Here is a 14,830-nt window from a genome sequence, read left to right as displayed (position 1 = left end):
TCTGCTCTTTACCATATCTGGGTCATTATAAAGTTCTCTTAATTCTTGGTTTTTCCTTATCCGCCATTCACCATTGTCATTAATAGTTCCAAACACTCTACGTAAGATTTTATTTTAAAAAACTATCAATTTCTTTTCATTTTGCTTTGTAAGCGTCCAGACCCATATAGTAGAATTGGTTGTATTATTACTTTATACATCTTTATTTTAGTTCTTCTGGTCAGGAGTCTACTTCTAAATAGTTTTGTTAGACTCCAATAGCACCGTTGAGCCGCTGCTAATCTACATTGGATTTCGTCGTCTTGTCTGCTTTCACTTGTTATTGTCACTCCCAGATATTTAAAATTGTCAGTTTTTGTGAATTTAAAATTTAAGACTTCCAAGTATGGTTGGTTATCAGGTAGTCTACTTATCTTCATTATCTTAGTTTTCTCTTCATTTATTTTTAGTCCCACTTTTTGTGTTTCAGTGATTAGCTTTTCTGCTAGCTCCTTAATATCATTTTTATTTTCTGCTATAAGTGCCACATTGTCTGCAAATGCTAGAACCTTTGTCTTCCCGCTAACCTTGCACCTCCCTGAAGACTGCTCACCTATCTCAGCGCTTCTTCAATGACTAGATTAAATAATAATGGGGATAGTGCATCGCCTTGTCTTAGTCCTGTGTTAATTCTAAAGGTGTCTGAATATTCATTTCTCTACCAAATAATCTGTCAATTAATTTTTTTTTAGTTTTATTCATGTCTACTGTTGCAAGGTAGGTACTTAAGAAATTTTAATCATCGGATTACTTTTCTATAGCATATAAATTTGTGTTTCTATTAGGTAAAGTTGTTTTATGCTTAGTGGTGTATGGGTAATTGTTCTAAAATGACTAGATTTGTTCAATAATTGTATTAAAAAATGCTGCACTTTCACCGTTAAAAAACTTTAATCCTCTGTAGGTATTTGATTTGTTTCATTGTATTCAACTTTCAAAATTATTCTGATGACTATTTCCTAAAATCAAAATAACTTGATTGTTTTGAACGAGAATATCTTATTACTTGTTATTATGATAGCAATATAAATAACTCCATTAGCTTTGAAGTGTCAGGATGTTTAACATAGATTTCCCAACTATTTTTTTTTAAATCAATTTCTGTACTATTTTTAAAAATCTACAAATTATTATACTACACTGCAGTAACATTCAATTCAGTATTTATATAGTTATATATATAGTTATATATATTATAAATATTATAGTTTATATTAGTTTTACATATATATAAAATTACTCAATTTCTAAAACATTTACCAATTCATAATGAAATTTTATGACTTGAACAAGTAATGTTTCAAATCAAAAAAATTTGCAAACCATTGTGGTAGCAGACGTAGCAGTGTAACATTTTAGGGGTATAAAATAAGCCTCTGAGTACAAATTAGTATAGAAAAAATATTGTATAAAAAAATAATGAAATTAAAATACTTTTAGAAGTTAAGATCAACATTTTAACTTTCATAAATCTTACAACTAGGGTAGGCCTAAACAAGTTTGTAATGAAGAAATATTAGGATGAAATATCAGTGTTGTGAATAATATTATTCTAGCCTATAGAAAAGAATAAACCTAAAATAAGACTCGTATAAAATAAAAACGTTCAACTTGGTTGATAATAAACTTATACATACAATAAAAATGTTAACCTTCATCTTCATGAAACTAGAACTTAGACAAAAATCAAACTTAGAGAGATTGAAAGTCAAACATCAAATTTTAGGTTATGTTTTGCCCACGTAGATCTGTTTCAGAGTGATTAGTTGATTCATTTGTAAATCCTTAATTAGGAATGAGAAAAACTTGTGTAGATTTTTTAAATATATTCAGAGAATACATATTCCATTTAGGTTATTATAAAAATAAGAGTTTTAGAGGTAATACCGATACACAAAACCTATCTTTAATGTTATTTTAATCTGCGTATTAGCAAGTACGGAGTCCGTTAGCCTGCTCCAAATGCCACGAAAAAGGTATAAAATATATTTCATTAGACTGACGTGAAAAATATTTTAGAATTTCTTGTAAACACTAACAAACAACATAATTGAACAGAAGAGCTACATTGCTTGCACTTTCAAAATTCAAACTCGCAGTCTCGCAGACGAATCATTCAGAATCATCAACACAGGACAGGATCAAGGTAGCCCACATACGTCCAATAAGGAACAAAATTTCTCGTAAACGAAATTCCAACAAGCTATACCGCTAATTGATTATTGATTTCTTAAAATAAGGCGTGTTTAGCCATGGTTTAGCCTTGTTTAATCAAAGTTAAATTAAATAAAAGAAGCGTCAAGTTTATTTGTCCAAGTCAAAGAAATTTTTATCTTTGATGGATTTTTGCTAATATTTAAATTTTATTTAGTTTAAAAATATATTTTTCTTGTATCTGACTTCCCAACTGTCCCAACTCGTGGCAAGGAAATTCCCAACTTTTCTCTTTCCCAGATTCTAGGGGGGGAGGCTCCCCCCCTACCCCCCCATCCCCCCACCACAAGGCGACGCCCCTGCACCAAGGCCACAGATGATTGTAGGCCCAATGTGTTAGTCTCCTCCATCACTGGACCTACATCCTTTCAAACACAAGGTATGCTTTTTTACTAATTTGTAATATAATTTTGAATTGTAATTGTTCATTTGAGTTCTGTTGGACTTCAGTTTGTGGAGGAAAACTTATGATCGGTTTAAAAACATTTATGTAAAGGTCAAAATGTTATTTTAGATTTTTTTTTCAATTATTTGTATATTAAACTTCAATGTTTTTTAAGTCAAATACTATTATAGTTTCAGCCAATACTTCTGAGAACATTGTTGTTGTTTTTTTTATCAATAACATTAGGCTTTTCAACTTGCACTTGGAAAAAATATACTGGATTCATTATTTTAAATAATTCTAAAAATATTTTAATAACTTTGATTATTTATTTGATTAGTTACAAAAAAAAACAGCAAACCTGCAGACTAAGCTAATTTGCATTTTTCTATTTTTTTTTTTTTACTTCAATATTTCCTTAAAAATGTCTGATTCATAATAATGCTGCTACAATAAAGTACAGTATTAAGGTGTGTTTTTAGTGAAATATTAATAGCTTAGGATAAAAAAATAAGTAAGCATTGCAAATATGATCAGAATATATCCATAAACAAGCAAGCTACAACAGTTTACTTACTTTCCATAAGAATAACATGGGAATTGTAAATGTGCAGTTTTATGGAATTTTCTCCATAACCATTAAGCCTACAACAATGCTTTAAGATACTTCATTATATGTGCTAGCAGCTCTACAAAATAGTTATGAGTGACATTGTGAAATTTCATACTTTAAAAGTCAAAAACAGGAAAACCAATTTTTACCCCATAAAACCCCATACACATAGTACGATCATGCTGGTTCACGAAATCGGATGATTTTAACTGTAGTTATTGTTCTAACGGACACACATACAATATGTATGTATATATATATATATATATTATATTTGATATTGTTCATGTGTAGGGCTACTGTAATCTATCTATATATTAATAGGCAAGCATGTTTCTTTAAAACCTTTTTTCTCAGCTTGTGTGCATCGTGGGGTAAATCTGCGCATACCGTTAGAAAGCTATTTTCCTGTAGGTGTGCAGAATCCCTTTATAAATTAAAATAGGCTCAAAAATAAGCACAAAATATGAATTTAAAATTTTGAAAAATTTAACATGGATATTATGAGTTGCCATGCTGGTGACGAAATAACAACGAAATATAAACAGAAAATCAAAACAAATGAAGGAAACTCCAATCACATGTTCTATTCAAAGTGTGGAATGAAAATAAAGAAGTCTGTACATTAAATATTTTTGGTCGAGTTTCGACCACTGGATGACCTCTAGTATAATATTAATAAATAATACACCATAGTACCCTTTTTTTTAAATAAATAAATAATTTTAAAAAAGGGTACTATGGTGTATTATTTGTTAATAATATATATACTATATATATAATATATGAATGAATATACATTTGGACGGATGTTTGGCCCCTTGAGACATCAAAATGAAAAGTAGATCAGTCCCGGGTGTAGGGCTTGGTATGGGACATACGGTAACAGTATATTCCCTTTATGGGAAACCCACAAAAAATACAATTGCATTTAAGTAAACAACCATACTAATTTGATGAACCTAAAGAGTGATTACTACTAAATCACAACATCAGCACATATTAATTCACTTTCAATATTTCCATACCAATGTCATATATTACTAATTCTTAATATATTGTTTGAGACTACAATCCTCTGTTTAGATACTAAAATTAGAGAACTAGTTGATGGCCTTGAGTAGCTGGCCGTTATCCTATGAGCAATGAGGCAATATGAGGATAAACATACACATCCTCATTGACCTTGGATGACTAGAGTCTGAATAGCCTGGAAAATTGGGATACTTCTACTCCTATATCACTATAGCTGTTTCTAAATAATTGAGGATATGGTACTAGTTGTCATTTCGAACTTTATAATGTGGGTATGTGGTCTGGGTAAATTCTTTTAAAAATGATAAAAATAAAAGTGAATCATGATTTGCAGAATATTGGCAATATCTTTGCAAAGCCAAATCTAGCTTTTTAATCTAAGTTAGTATTGCTTCACACAAATGTTGATTTGAGCTTACCAACATAGCAATTTTTCACTTAAATTTACCCCAAAAAGTCACATTTATGATCTAGAACCTTGCTTGAATTTCCAAAAATGATGATATCAGGATAATGTTTCCTATTATTTGTTAAAATAATAACATGTGTTTAAAATATTAACAAACAAATTTGTGTATTCACCAAACCAAATTAAATTAAATTAAATCTGTTACATTTAAATTAAATAGGAACTAGAGGGCCCATGCTGCTTCGAAGCGTTAAAATGAATATCATATCCGAGAAATAATAAAACTTATGATTTTTGGTCAAGTAATGCAATAGATAAATATATGCCAATGCTTGATGTGAAATCTGTGCGTGCATATCTTCAATTTGAGATTTCGATCATCAAAATCGGTCAGGTAGAAGAGTCAAACGAACTCGGAAAAGAAAAACAAAATTTTTTAATATATAAGATTGCAAATTACTCTTAAGGGTTTACTGTTGATTGACAGTAATTTTATGGGGTTTTGAGGAGATTTGAAACCTTTATGATTAGATAAGGAACCTATAAGGTAATCAGAAAATTGAGATACAAGTGGTGTTATCATTAAAATAACCAATCACAGTGTGTTTTTGTACTTAATTCCAAACTTAATTTGAGATAATGAACTGTGACTACACATTAATATTTAAAAACAAAAGTAGTTTCAAATATTTTAAAATAAAATATGTTTAAATTTTAAAAACCTAATGAATACCTGAAAATGTTTTTTAGGATACAAGACTTAACTGAAACCGGAAGGAGTCCAACCTGGCACAATGAGGCAAAAATGTTAGGGGTAGCGGATTTTTATCCCCCTGGAATTTTACCCCCTGGGCAAACGTGACGTCACAAAACAGGGGGTAAAATTCTGGCCGCGAACTTTTGAGTTTAGCGATATCAGTTCCATGGATTAAACGCAGAATTACTGTCCGCGAGACTAAAGAAGTCCCCTGAGCTCCGGCCTATTCGTAGTTTGAAGGCGTTACGCTTGAACGTTTCGCGTGACAATTACTGTAGAGCCGTCTTGACGCTGCTCTGCTAGTTTTAAGGCTTAATTTTTGTATTTAATATCTGTATGATTTTTATAAATCTATGTCATAATATTTTTTTGCATAGTCATACAATCGAAGGAAACCCATTTTCTAGTGTTACTAAGGCATATTAATAACCTTTCTACTATATGATTTTTGTTTAGTTAAATATAAAAATACCAATAAAATACAATACAATAAAATCCTTTTTAAATAATTATTAATCTGAGTTTGAAAGCATTATACACTGAGTACAGCAGTTTCAATAGCATGCATCGCAATAAACAACTCATTATTAAAGTTATTAATCCTATTACCATAAACCTAAGCAAAATCAAGAATCAAGAAAACACGAAAACAAGCAAAAACCCTTCGTTTGACCCAATGTCTACAACAATCACGCGGTTTGACGCGTTCACATCAGGTAACACGCCATTGACGTCTATACTTTTCCAACATTTCTGGAACGTTATATTATTGTCCATCCAAGTTTCGTCTAGATAGAAAATTTTCCTTTTTGTTCATTTAGCTTTCTTATCTCTCGCAAATACTTATACCTCCATTAATGATGTCAGACCTTTCAATCAAACATTTTCTTTTAGGACCAAATTTCTTCCACTTGAACCCCATATCTTTTAAGAGACGCCGAAGTGCCCATTCGCTCCATTTAAAATTAATTCTTTCTCTCAAAACAGGTAATAGTTTTTTAAATGTAGGGACAATTTTTTTGTTCTTGTAAAAATCACGTATTACATCTACAATTACACGCCTATCAAAGCTATCTATTTGTAATTTATGGTGGTCAGCCTTCTTGCGTTTTTTCCCGGGTGTACAGAGTTTTTCATCGGGAGTTTGTTTGCCGGCTTTTCTAATTCGTTTAATAGTTTTTTTTTGGAACTTTACAATAGTTTGCGGCACGTTCTGTTGCCGTTTCTATCGGCACTAATAAATTTTTGTCTTTACATTCGTTGTCACAACTCTTGATCACCCGTCTAATTATTAAATCCCTCTCTCCACTATGTATAGTAGCATGACGTTTTCTTAAATCCATAACTACAAGGACCGTTCAAAACAAAACGAACTCACTACGCGAACACAAGAGACTGCAATGAATCGAATGACGTGACCACATGATGATAATCCACTTACCAAAACAAAGATATGAGTAATTATGTTTACAACAGTTGTATACAGACAGACATCGAGGCGAGGCGCCCAGATGCTTAGCGCCTGCAAATAGTGCGCGATACCCTCCAAACATAGCTGCGTATCGCTCTGGCTCAAGGGACATCTTTACTCTTGCGGACAGTAAATGTATATTTTCATGGTTGTGAATTTAATCAGAACACATCAAATAAAGACGTAAATCAAACGCAAATTCCTAATATCAAAATTAAACAGCGAATTTTGTTTAGTTAGAAGAGATTACAAAATAAATAAATAAAGATAGGCTACTTAATAATAAAATGTTAACAATTAAATAAAAACAGAAATAGGAAAATCAATCATTCTTAATAATTTCTATATCTGGCCAGGGGGTAAAATTCCAGGGGGTAAAAATCCGGGGGTAAAAATCCAGCCCGTACATCTTCAGTTGTCTAAACGCTAGTTATATGGACAGGGGGTAAAATTCCGGTTTTTATTGCTAATCTAATTAATCACACTCTGTCTATTTTTGTTAGACCTCGAAATCTGCGGGGGTAAAATTCTGGCCGCGAACAAACTTTCAAACGCTCAGGTTACTACGTCATAGTGACGTCAACTTTGCCCAGGGGGTAAAATTCCAGGGGGATAAAATTCCGGCAACCCAAATATTACACTAGGCCTATTCACAAAAATAAAAACTTCCTGACCACAATTATTGGACCTAAAGATATTTTTTTTTCCAAATTGAACTTTCCTTTGTAAAAGTGCTGTTGGTGACAGTGAACTATTCTAATAGTAATGTTTGTGTAAAGTTTAAGGTTTTAGTGAATTTCCCTACAAGGGAGATGCGATTACTGTTGGTTGCACAGAAAGACCTAGACCTGGGATTGTTTTACTTTTTTTGTGTCCCTAGAGACCAAAAACACGAATTATTGGTCAAATTTGTCCTGTATGTATTTATACAGAGTAATTTTTGTCCAATTTTGATAAAAGTTTGACATGAATATGTAGAGCTGGATGAACTTGATTGAGTTGCAGGCCAGCAGTCAGGGTAATGAAAACGGGGTGTTATAGGGTTTTACATTTAAGAAGTTGTGTGGAGAAGAATATAATTACCAAAAATGTAACACTAAAATATTTGAATGATTTTTTTACATTTAGAAGAAAATTGTTGTTGGCTAAGTAATTACAAACATAATATATAATATATATATATATATTGCATATATTAATACATTACACCCTTACCAACATATCATCAAAAGCATAAATAAAACCTTTATAATAACAACAATTCACAAAGTGTTCAAACCTGATTAAGACAAGATAGCATTATTATGAGTTCTTAGAAGTTGATTAAGAAAGAAAACAAAAACAAGCCTGCTATCAGTCACAAAGTTATGATTAGATTGAAGGTCCCCAGCAACTAGCAGTTGAGTGGCAGACAAGTACATCTACTGTATAGTCAGTGTTAACTGGCATGGCCAAACTCAAATCTGATGATGGAGAACTGACGAGCAATAGTTATTTGTGCAACTAGTGTGCAAAGTGGCACTTTGCTGCACATGGAAAGTTTTCGAGTGCAGCATAGGGACTTTGCACTTGCGATACACATTATATTTTTCCTACAGTTACTATAAACCATATAAATAAGTAGTCTTTCAAACACTATACAAAACTTTTTTAGGTTAGGTTAAATCCAATAAAAGAACACTGTTTTGTGTTGTTTGATTAAAATAAAACACAGGAGTGCGGAAAAGAAAAAGAGTGCGGCAAAAGTGAGTAAATGCAGTAATTAGCTAGTTTGCGTGCTATAAATCAGTGCAAAGAAGCCCACTTTGTCAGGTAACTGTAGTAAAAATTAAATTGAAGATCTTCATTTACCTATTCCTAACTTGACAACTCTCAAATCTGTAGGATTGTGTGGTTATATTCAGGGCCGATTTACCGAATAGGCACGGTAGGCACGTGCCTAGGGCGCGAGGCAATTGGCTTTTTTGGGGGCGCCAAAAATTTGGAAATTAAAAAAATTCGTGGTAGTATTTGCATGCTATCGCGGTAAACTTCTGATAACCCCCCGCGGCCATGTAGGCATCGTATTCGTCCCGCGTTTGCGGCAAGATTCTTACTATTTTCTGCAGTCAGGTCGTTTGGACATAAAATTGTCTTCCATGATCGAGGCAATATATGAACATATCCCGCGGTCGTGAGGAGATTATCATCGTCTACCTCAAATGAGGCAAAATTCTGATATTTCTTCGCGGTCGTGAGGACATTATCCTCGTCTTGCGCGATCGCGGTCAAATTCTGACCACCCCCCGCAGTCGTGTGGACATAGTAATCACCTCCCGCAATTGTGGCAAAATGGTAATCATCTCCCTCGATCTTGTGGAGATTATCATCCTCTTACGCAAATTAGGCAACATTATCATTATCATTATCATCGTCTTGCGCGATTGCGATAAAATTCTGATCGCCCCTCGCGGCAGTGAAGACATTATTATATCGTCCCCGTCGGTCGTTTGGACATAGTAATCGCCTCCCGCGATTGTGGCAAAATGGTAATCATCTCCCGCGGACATATGGAGATAATCGTCTTCTGCGGATGAGGCAAAATTCTCATCTTTTCCTGCGGTCATTTGGACATTATCATCGTCTTGAGCGATTGCGGCATTATTGTATTCCGCGTTTCTGTAGACATCGTAATCGTTTCCCGCAGTTGTGAAGACATCGTTATCGTCTCCCGCGATTGCGGTAAAATGATAATAATGTCCTCCAGTCGTGTGGAGATCATCATCGTCTTCTACGATCGCGGCAAAATTCTTCCTGTTTCCCGCGGACGTGTGAACATTATCATCGTCTTCCGTGATCGCGGCAATATTCTGATCATCCCTCGTGGCCGTGTAGAAATTTTATTGTATCACCCGCGGTCCTGTAGATATCGTACGTATCCCGCAGTCATGAATCCATGGTAATCGTCTCCCGCGATTGCCGCAAAATTTTAATCATGTCCTGCAGTTTTGTGGAGATCATCATCGTCTTCCGCTATCGCGGCAAAGTTCTTGCGGTTTCCTGCGGTCGTGTGGACATTATCACCACTTTCCTTGATTGTGGCAATATTCTGATCATCCGTTGCGGCTCTGTAGATACCATTATCGTCTTCTGCGATCGCGGAAAATTTTGATCATCCCTCGCGGCCGTGGGTAGACATATTATCGTCTCCCGCAGTCACGGAAACGTCACTGTTGTCATGCGCGATCACGGAAAATTGAAAACTCCAGGTAGAAATACAAAATTCACGGTTCAAAAATCTCCCACATGATTCCCGGATTTCCCGGTCGGTGTACACCCTGTTATATATATATATATTGCAAAGGGGCGCTACTATTAGACGTGCCTAGGGCGCTGACAGGGTCAAAAACGGGCCTGGTTATATTTTTTTGTAAAACAACATTAACAGAATGTTTATCCTATCCTATATATAATACGAGTAAAGTTTGAATAATTGTCAACTCGATCTGGGAATCGGCCCTAACAAAAACGTTTATATTTACGGAATAACTAAGTTCTGTATCACTGAGCTAAGTTTGGCAAATTAATATGATATAACATATCCCAAGTTAAAGCATGCGTCGCATGTCATAAAATGTTGCAAACCGACGAATGTCACCAGCTCGAAATTTCTCTGGAGAGTGGAGGCTATCTATTGTATTTTAAGCATTGTAGCCTATGTTATCTGTACCCAAGACTGTGATGATTTTGAAAAGTGTATAGGGATTTTTCTCCTAAACTGCCTAAAAAGTTTTAAAATGTTTGTGTTGCAGCGTGTCGTATGTCGACAAATGTTACAAAACGACAAACGTCAAAACTTGAATTTGCTCTGGAAGCTATCTATCCTTAAGCATTATAGCCTATATTATCTGTAGGCATACACAAGAGTGTGATGACTTTAAGTGTCCAGGGGTTTTCTCCTAAACTAGGCTAGGCTATCCACATTTTTTTGTGAATAGGCCTAAGTAATACAACTAAACCAATCCAAAACAAAAACTAAATATACAGGAAATATTTGTCAATGGAAACCCCAATCAAGGGCTGCAAAACAAGTTAAAACTACTCATTATCCAACCCTAAAGTGTCTTTTGTATAGATAAAATAAATACTTAACTCTTGATTTGATGTCAATCAATATTTTCATTAATTATGCCATATACACCATAATGGTGTTGTTATTAGGACAATTTGTTCTATGAAAGCGTGTAACATAAGGTATTTTAAATTAAAGCTTAAATTTATTATTATTTATTCTTTAATGTTTAGTTTCCCGAGCAAAGCTCGGTCCCCAGGTACTAATAGTTATAAACAGTGCAGAGCATGTTTAACAGTAGTGTATGGTAGCTGTTGATAGCCAATTCAAAATTGAAGTAGTACATTCCTATCTTTAGAAAGAGATAATCTACTCTTTTTACGCTAGCTAATTTGGCCACACACTTTAAAAAAGTTATTGTAAAGGAATTCAAAGGATGTTTAACTTTCCAATTTTTTTTTTACATACAATCAACTTGGTCTGAGCAAAGATTATTTATCACATTATGTGGATATTATATTTGTATGACCTATGAACACCACACTTGTGTTTTAGTCAAATCAAAATTTATGGTATACTCTGTTTATATATTTGATTTTGAATTAAAATTAAAAGCTAAACTGGTAACTTTGCTTCTAAACAAGAGTGATTTACCCTAGTTTTTCAAGGACAGTAATGAAGTCAATTATAGAAGAAACGATAAGTAGCAGCTACTACTGTTAAAATCCTCATAATTCATTGGAATAATATAAAATTAAGATTAGAAATTAGCTATCTTAAATTCGTAAAAGTATAGGCTACAAGGTATCTCCTTGTAAAAAAGTCTGTACCTTTAGGTCAAACTAAATTGTATCCATAAAATTACTAAAATAATTTAAAAAAAAACAACTTGTAATCATACCTCGGTTTCCATGAACATCGACCATATAAGATAATTTCACAAGCTTAACTTTGAAAACTTAGGAGCAGAGCCTAGGTTGATACAGCAATTGTTATGGAATTATCAAAGATTTATAACAGTTCTGGTTTAATACTTTACCTACGTGTTTGGAGAATTCTTTACCTTCATGTAGCCTGATTTAACAAATGCACCACTTAAGTTTTATCCTTTTCAGCCAGAATGACACAAAAGCTGCCAGAGTGGTTGGACAAGACATTCCTACAAGCTGCTCTTCAAGGAGGAGAAGATAACGAACCCAAAGTGACAGTTAATGATTTTACTGCAGAACTAGCGGTGGCGGCCGGTAACAACTACACAAGCCAAATCTTCAGGGTGGTCGTGAAATACACAGCAAATGGATCAGAAGATAAATCCACAACTCTTATTGTTAAGGCACCTCATACTCAGTTGCAGGACATGGGAGCAGAACTTGGACTAAGTGAATGGTTCGACAAAGAACCGGTTATATACAACATTATTTTGCCAAAAATGAAAGAAAAGATAAAAGTTGACTTTGGTCCTAAAACATATTACAGTGCACAAAAAAGTGTGTTGGTATTTCAGGATCTGAAAGAAACAGGGCACATCATGTGTGATAAATTTAAACAATTGGATTACGCTCATTGTGAGGTAGTGTTGAAAAGTTTAGCGAAATTCCATGCCGTTTCAGTGGCTCTTCACAGTGAAAATCCTGAAGAAATCGAAACACTCGGAATAGAGCCCATATTTAGGGAAGGTAATCCCATGAAAGAATTGATGAAGTCACTTTTGGTGTTTGCGATAGAAATTGTAAAAGAAAGCTTGAAAAATACAGAAAATGGTGAACCTGCCTTACAGTTTTTGCTTGACAAGCAAGAAACACTGTACAATTCCTTGATAGAAATTGTTAAACCCAAAAAAGAAGGTTTGAATGTTATGAACCATGGAGATTTGTGGAACAACAATATGATGTTCAAACACTCAGAGTCAGGAGAAGTGGAGGAAGTAAAGTTCATTGACTTTCAAGTGTTACGATACACGAGCCCGGCCATCGACATTCTGTACTTCACCTGGACCAGTGCAGACGAAGAAGTGCGGGAAAACAGACTACAAGAGTTGTACGACATTTACCTACAAGAACTCAACGAATGTCTAAAACTACTAGGATGTGAAGAGAGGTACACTTCTGAAGAGTTATGGCAAGATTTAAAGAATTCGGTTGACTTTGCTCTTGTAATCGCATGTCAAACTTTGCCCATGACATTCGCTGAAGAAAAGGATGCTCTTGACATGGCTGAATTTGACATGAAAGAGTTTGCAAACATGAGTAACAGTGGTGCTATGGACCCAAATTTACTGAGATTATACAATGGAAAATATTACAAAGCCAAAGTACCAAAAATCATCCAACAAATTTACCAGACCTTACATTAAAAGTTGCTCTAAAGGTTAATGTTCTAGCTCTTTGCACAGATATGTTGTTGAGAGGAAATTAGTATTAAAAAGACTACATTTTTTTATAAACATCATCTTGACAACATAAAACAAAAAAAATATTTGTTGTAAATGTAAATAAGTTGTAGATAATGATATCATTAATTAATCAACCTTAAAATTTGTCACATATTTTAAAATCATGTGTTTTACTAACAATTATATTGTGTTATTATTTTATTCAATGATGACTCACAATTAAAAATCTATTATATTATTAAAGTGATACAATCAAATTTTATGTAAACGGTTAAGGTCATTTACCAAATAAAAATATAGGCATATGACACATACAAATGAAGCTTAGAGTGTGTAGATTTGCCGAAAAGTATTGATATGGACGAATTTCCTAAGGGCTCTGCCCCACAGGCTGATTTCCAAAGGGCTACGCCTGCCATGCTTCCTAAGTTTACATGATTTAATTTAATTTAGTTAATGAAACAGCTGGTCAGTACAATGAATGGTGTTTGTTTATTTACTCGAAAAAGATGTTTGTGAAGCTTTATGTAGATTTAGGAGGGTTATGTTTGGTTTTAAAGAAAGTTTGTATACGTTTTGTATAGAATTGCGCAAAGTTTCATTTTGTAATTTATATAGTAAGCTAAATGTAAAGAGGCTTGACTAAAGTTGAAGAATTATGGTAAAACATGTCATTCGTGAAGCATCAATATGAAATAATTTATGTTATTGCTACACTAAGGTATGTTGTCATATTCTTTTGGATCTATTAACATAAAAAAGTAGGGATTTGAAAGTAAGCAGGTTTACACTTTTGAATCAGAGTTTATATTTTCAAACTAAATCATAAAGTTGCCGTATTTTAAAACACACATCAGGATTGCTTTAATAGCTCTCTAGGTCACATTTTCTTCCCGTTGCAAAGCACGGGTATAGCAGCTTGTATGTATATAAAATAAAGCTGATCATATCAAGTACACACGAACATTATTTTTGCAACTAAATATGTAATAAGGCTCACAGTATCAATTTAACACGAATTTTCAAAAAAGAATCCATATAAGGGGTACGGTAATTTCAAATTTATTTCCTCCTGGAAAGTTAAGTATAGAATAGAACCTTATCTATTCAGAACACTCACATGCAAATGCCAATGATGTGTTTTATTTTTCTGCCTTGACTATTTGACCCTTTATCAAATACTACATGCAATGTTCAAAACTATAGCTTTGGGTGACTATCTGCAAATTTCAGGTTAGGAAAAGAAACATAGAAAATTAAATTTTATGTTTTATGTTTACTGATAGAAGGAAAAGCTCTATTGAATGTATGTGTTTCCCTTATATAGACTTACTTCAGTAACAACTGGTTGACGGACAGTACAGATAGTATCAAAACCAGGGTTTGGTTTACCTTAGACAAAAATAGGAAAACTCCCCTGGCGTAGAAACAAAATAAAATAGAACAAAAATATTAAATTATTTC

General features: G+C 33.6%; 2 protein-coding genes across 3 annotated transcripts in view; one reads left to right on the top strand and one right to left on the bottom strand.

The window, feature by feature from the left end:
• Positions 1-14,830, bottom strand: part of LOC129003934 (fibrillin-2-like) — a 165,924-nt gene that overhangs the window by 23,135 nt on the left and 127,959 nt on the right. The gene's annotated exons all lie outside the window — the stretch shown is intronic.
• Positions 2,549-14,315, top strand: LOC129003933 (uncharacterized). Of its 2 annotated transcripts, none has more exons than XM_054432278.1 (2): positions 2,549-2,632; positions 12,094-14,315. In XM_054432278.1, the coding sequence occupies exon 2, from the start codon at positions 12,095-12,097 to the stop codon at positions 13,325-13,327; it is 1,233 nt and encodes a 410-aa protein (XP_054288253.1). In that variant the 5' UTR covers positions 2,549-2,632; position 12,094; the 3' UTR covers positions 13,328-14,315. The 2 variants fall into 2 exon arrangements, with proteins under 2 accessions (XP_054288253.1, XP_054288252.1); XM_054432277.1 differs by lacking the exon at positions 2,549-2,632 and adding an exon at positions 8,485-8,668.

Source organism: Macrosteles quadrilineatus, unplaced genomic scaffold, assembly GCF_028750875.1.
Source record: "Macrosteles quadrilineatus isolate MER2022 unplaced genomic scaffold, UCM_ALF_1.0 Scaffold_9__3_contigs__length_116548681, whole genome shotgun sequence".
Classification (NCBI taxonomy): domain Eukaryota; kingdom Metazoa; phylum Arthropoda; class Insecta; order Hemiptera; family Cicadellidae; genus Macrosteles; species Macrosteles quadrilineatus.
Note: the sequence above shows the minus strand (reverse complement) of the source record. Positions and strands in the feature narration are given on the sequence as shown.

Coding starts and splice junctions, on each gene's coding strand:
- LOC129003933 (XM_054432278.1), top strand. CDS start 12,095: ATGACACAAAAGCTGCCAGAGTGGTTGGACAAGACATTCCTACAAGCT.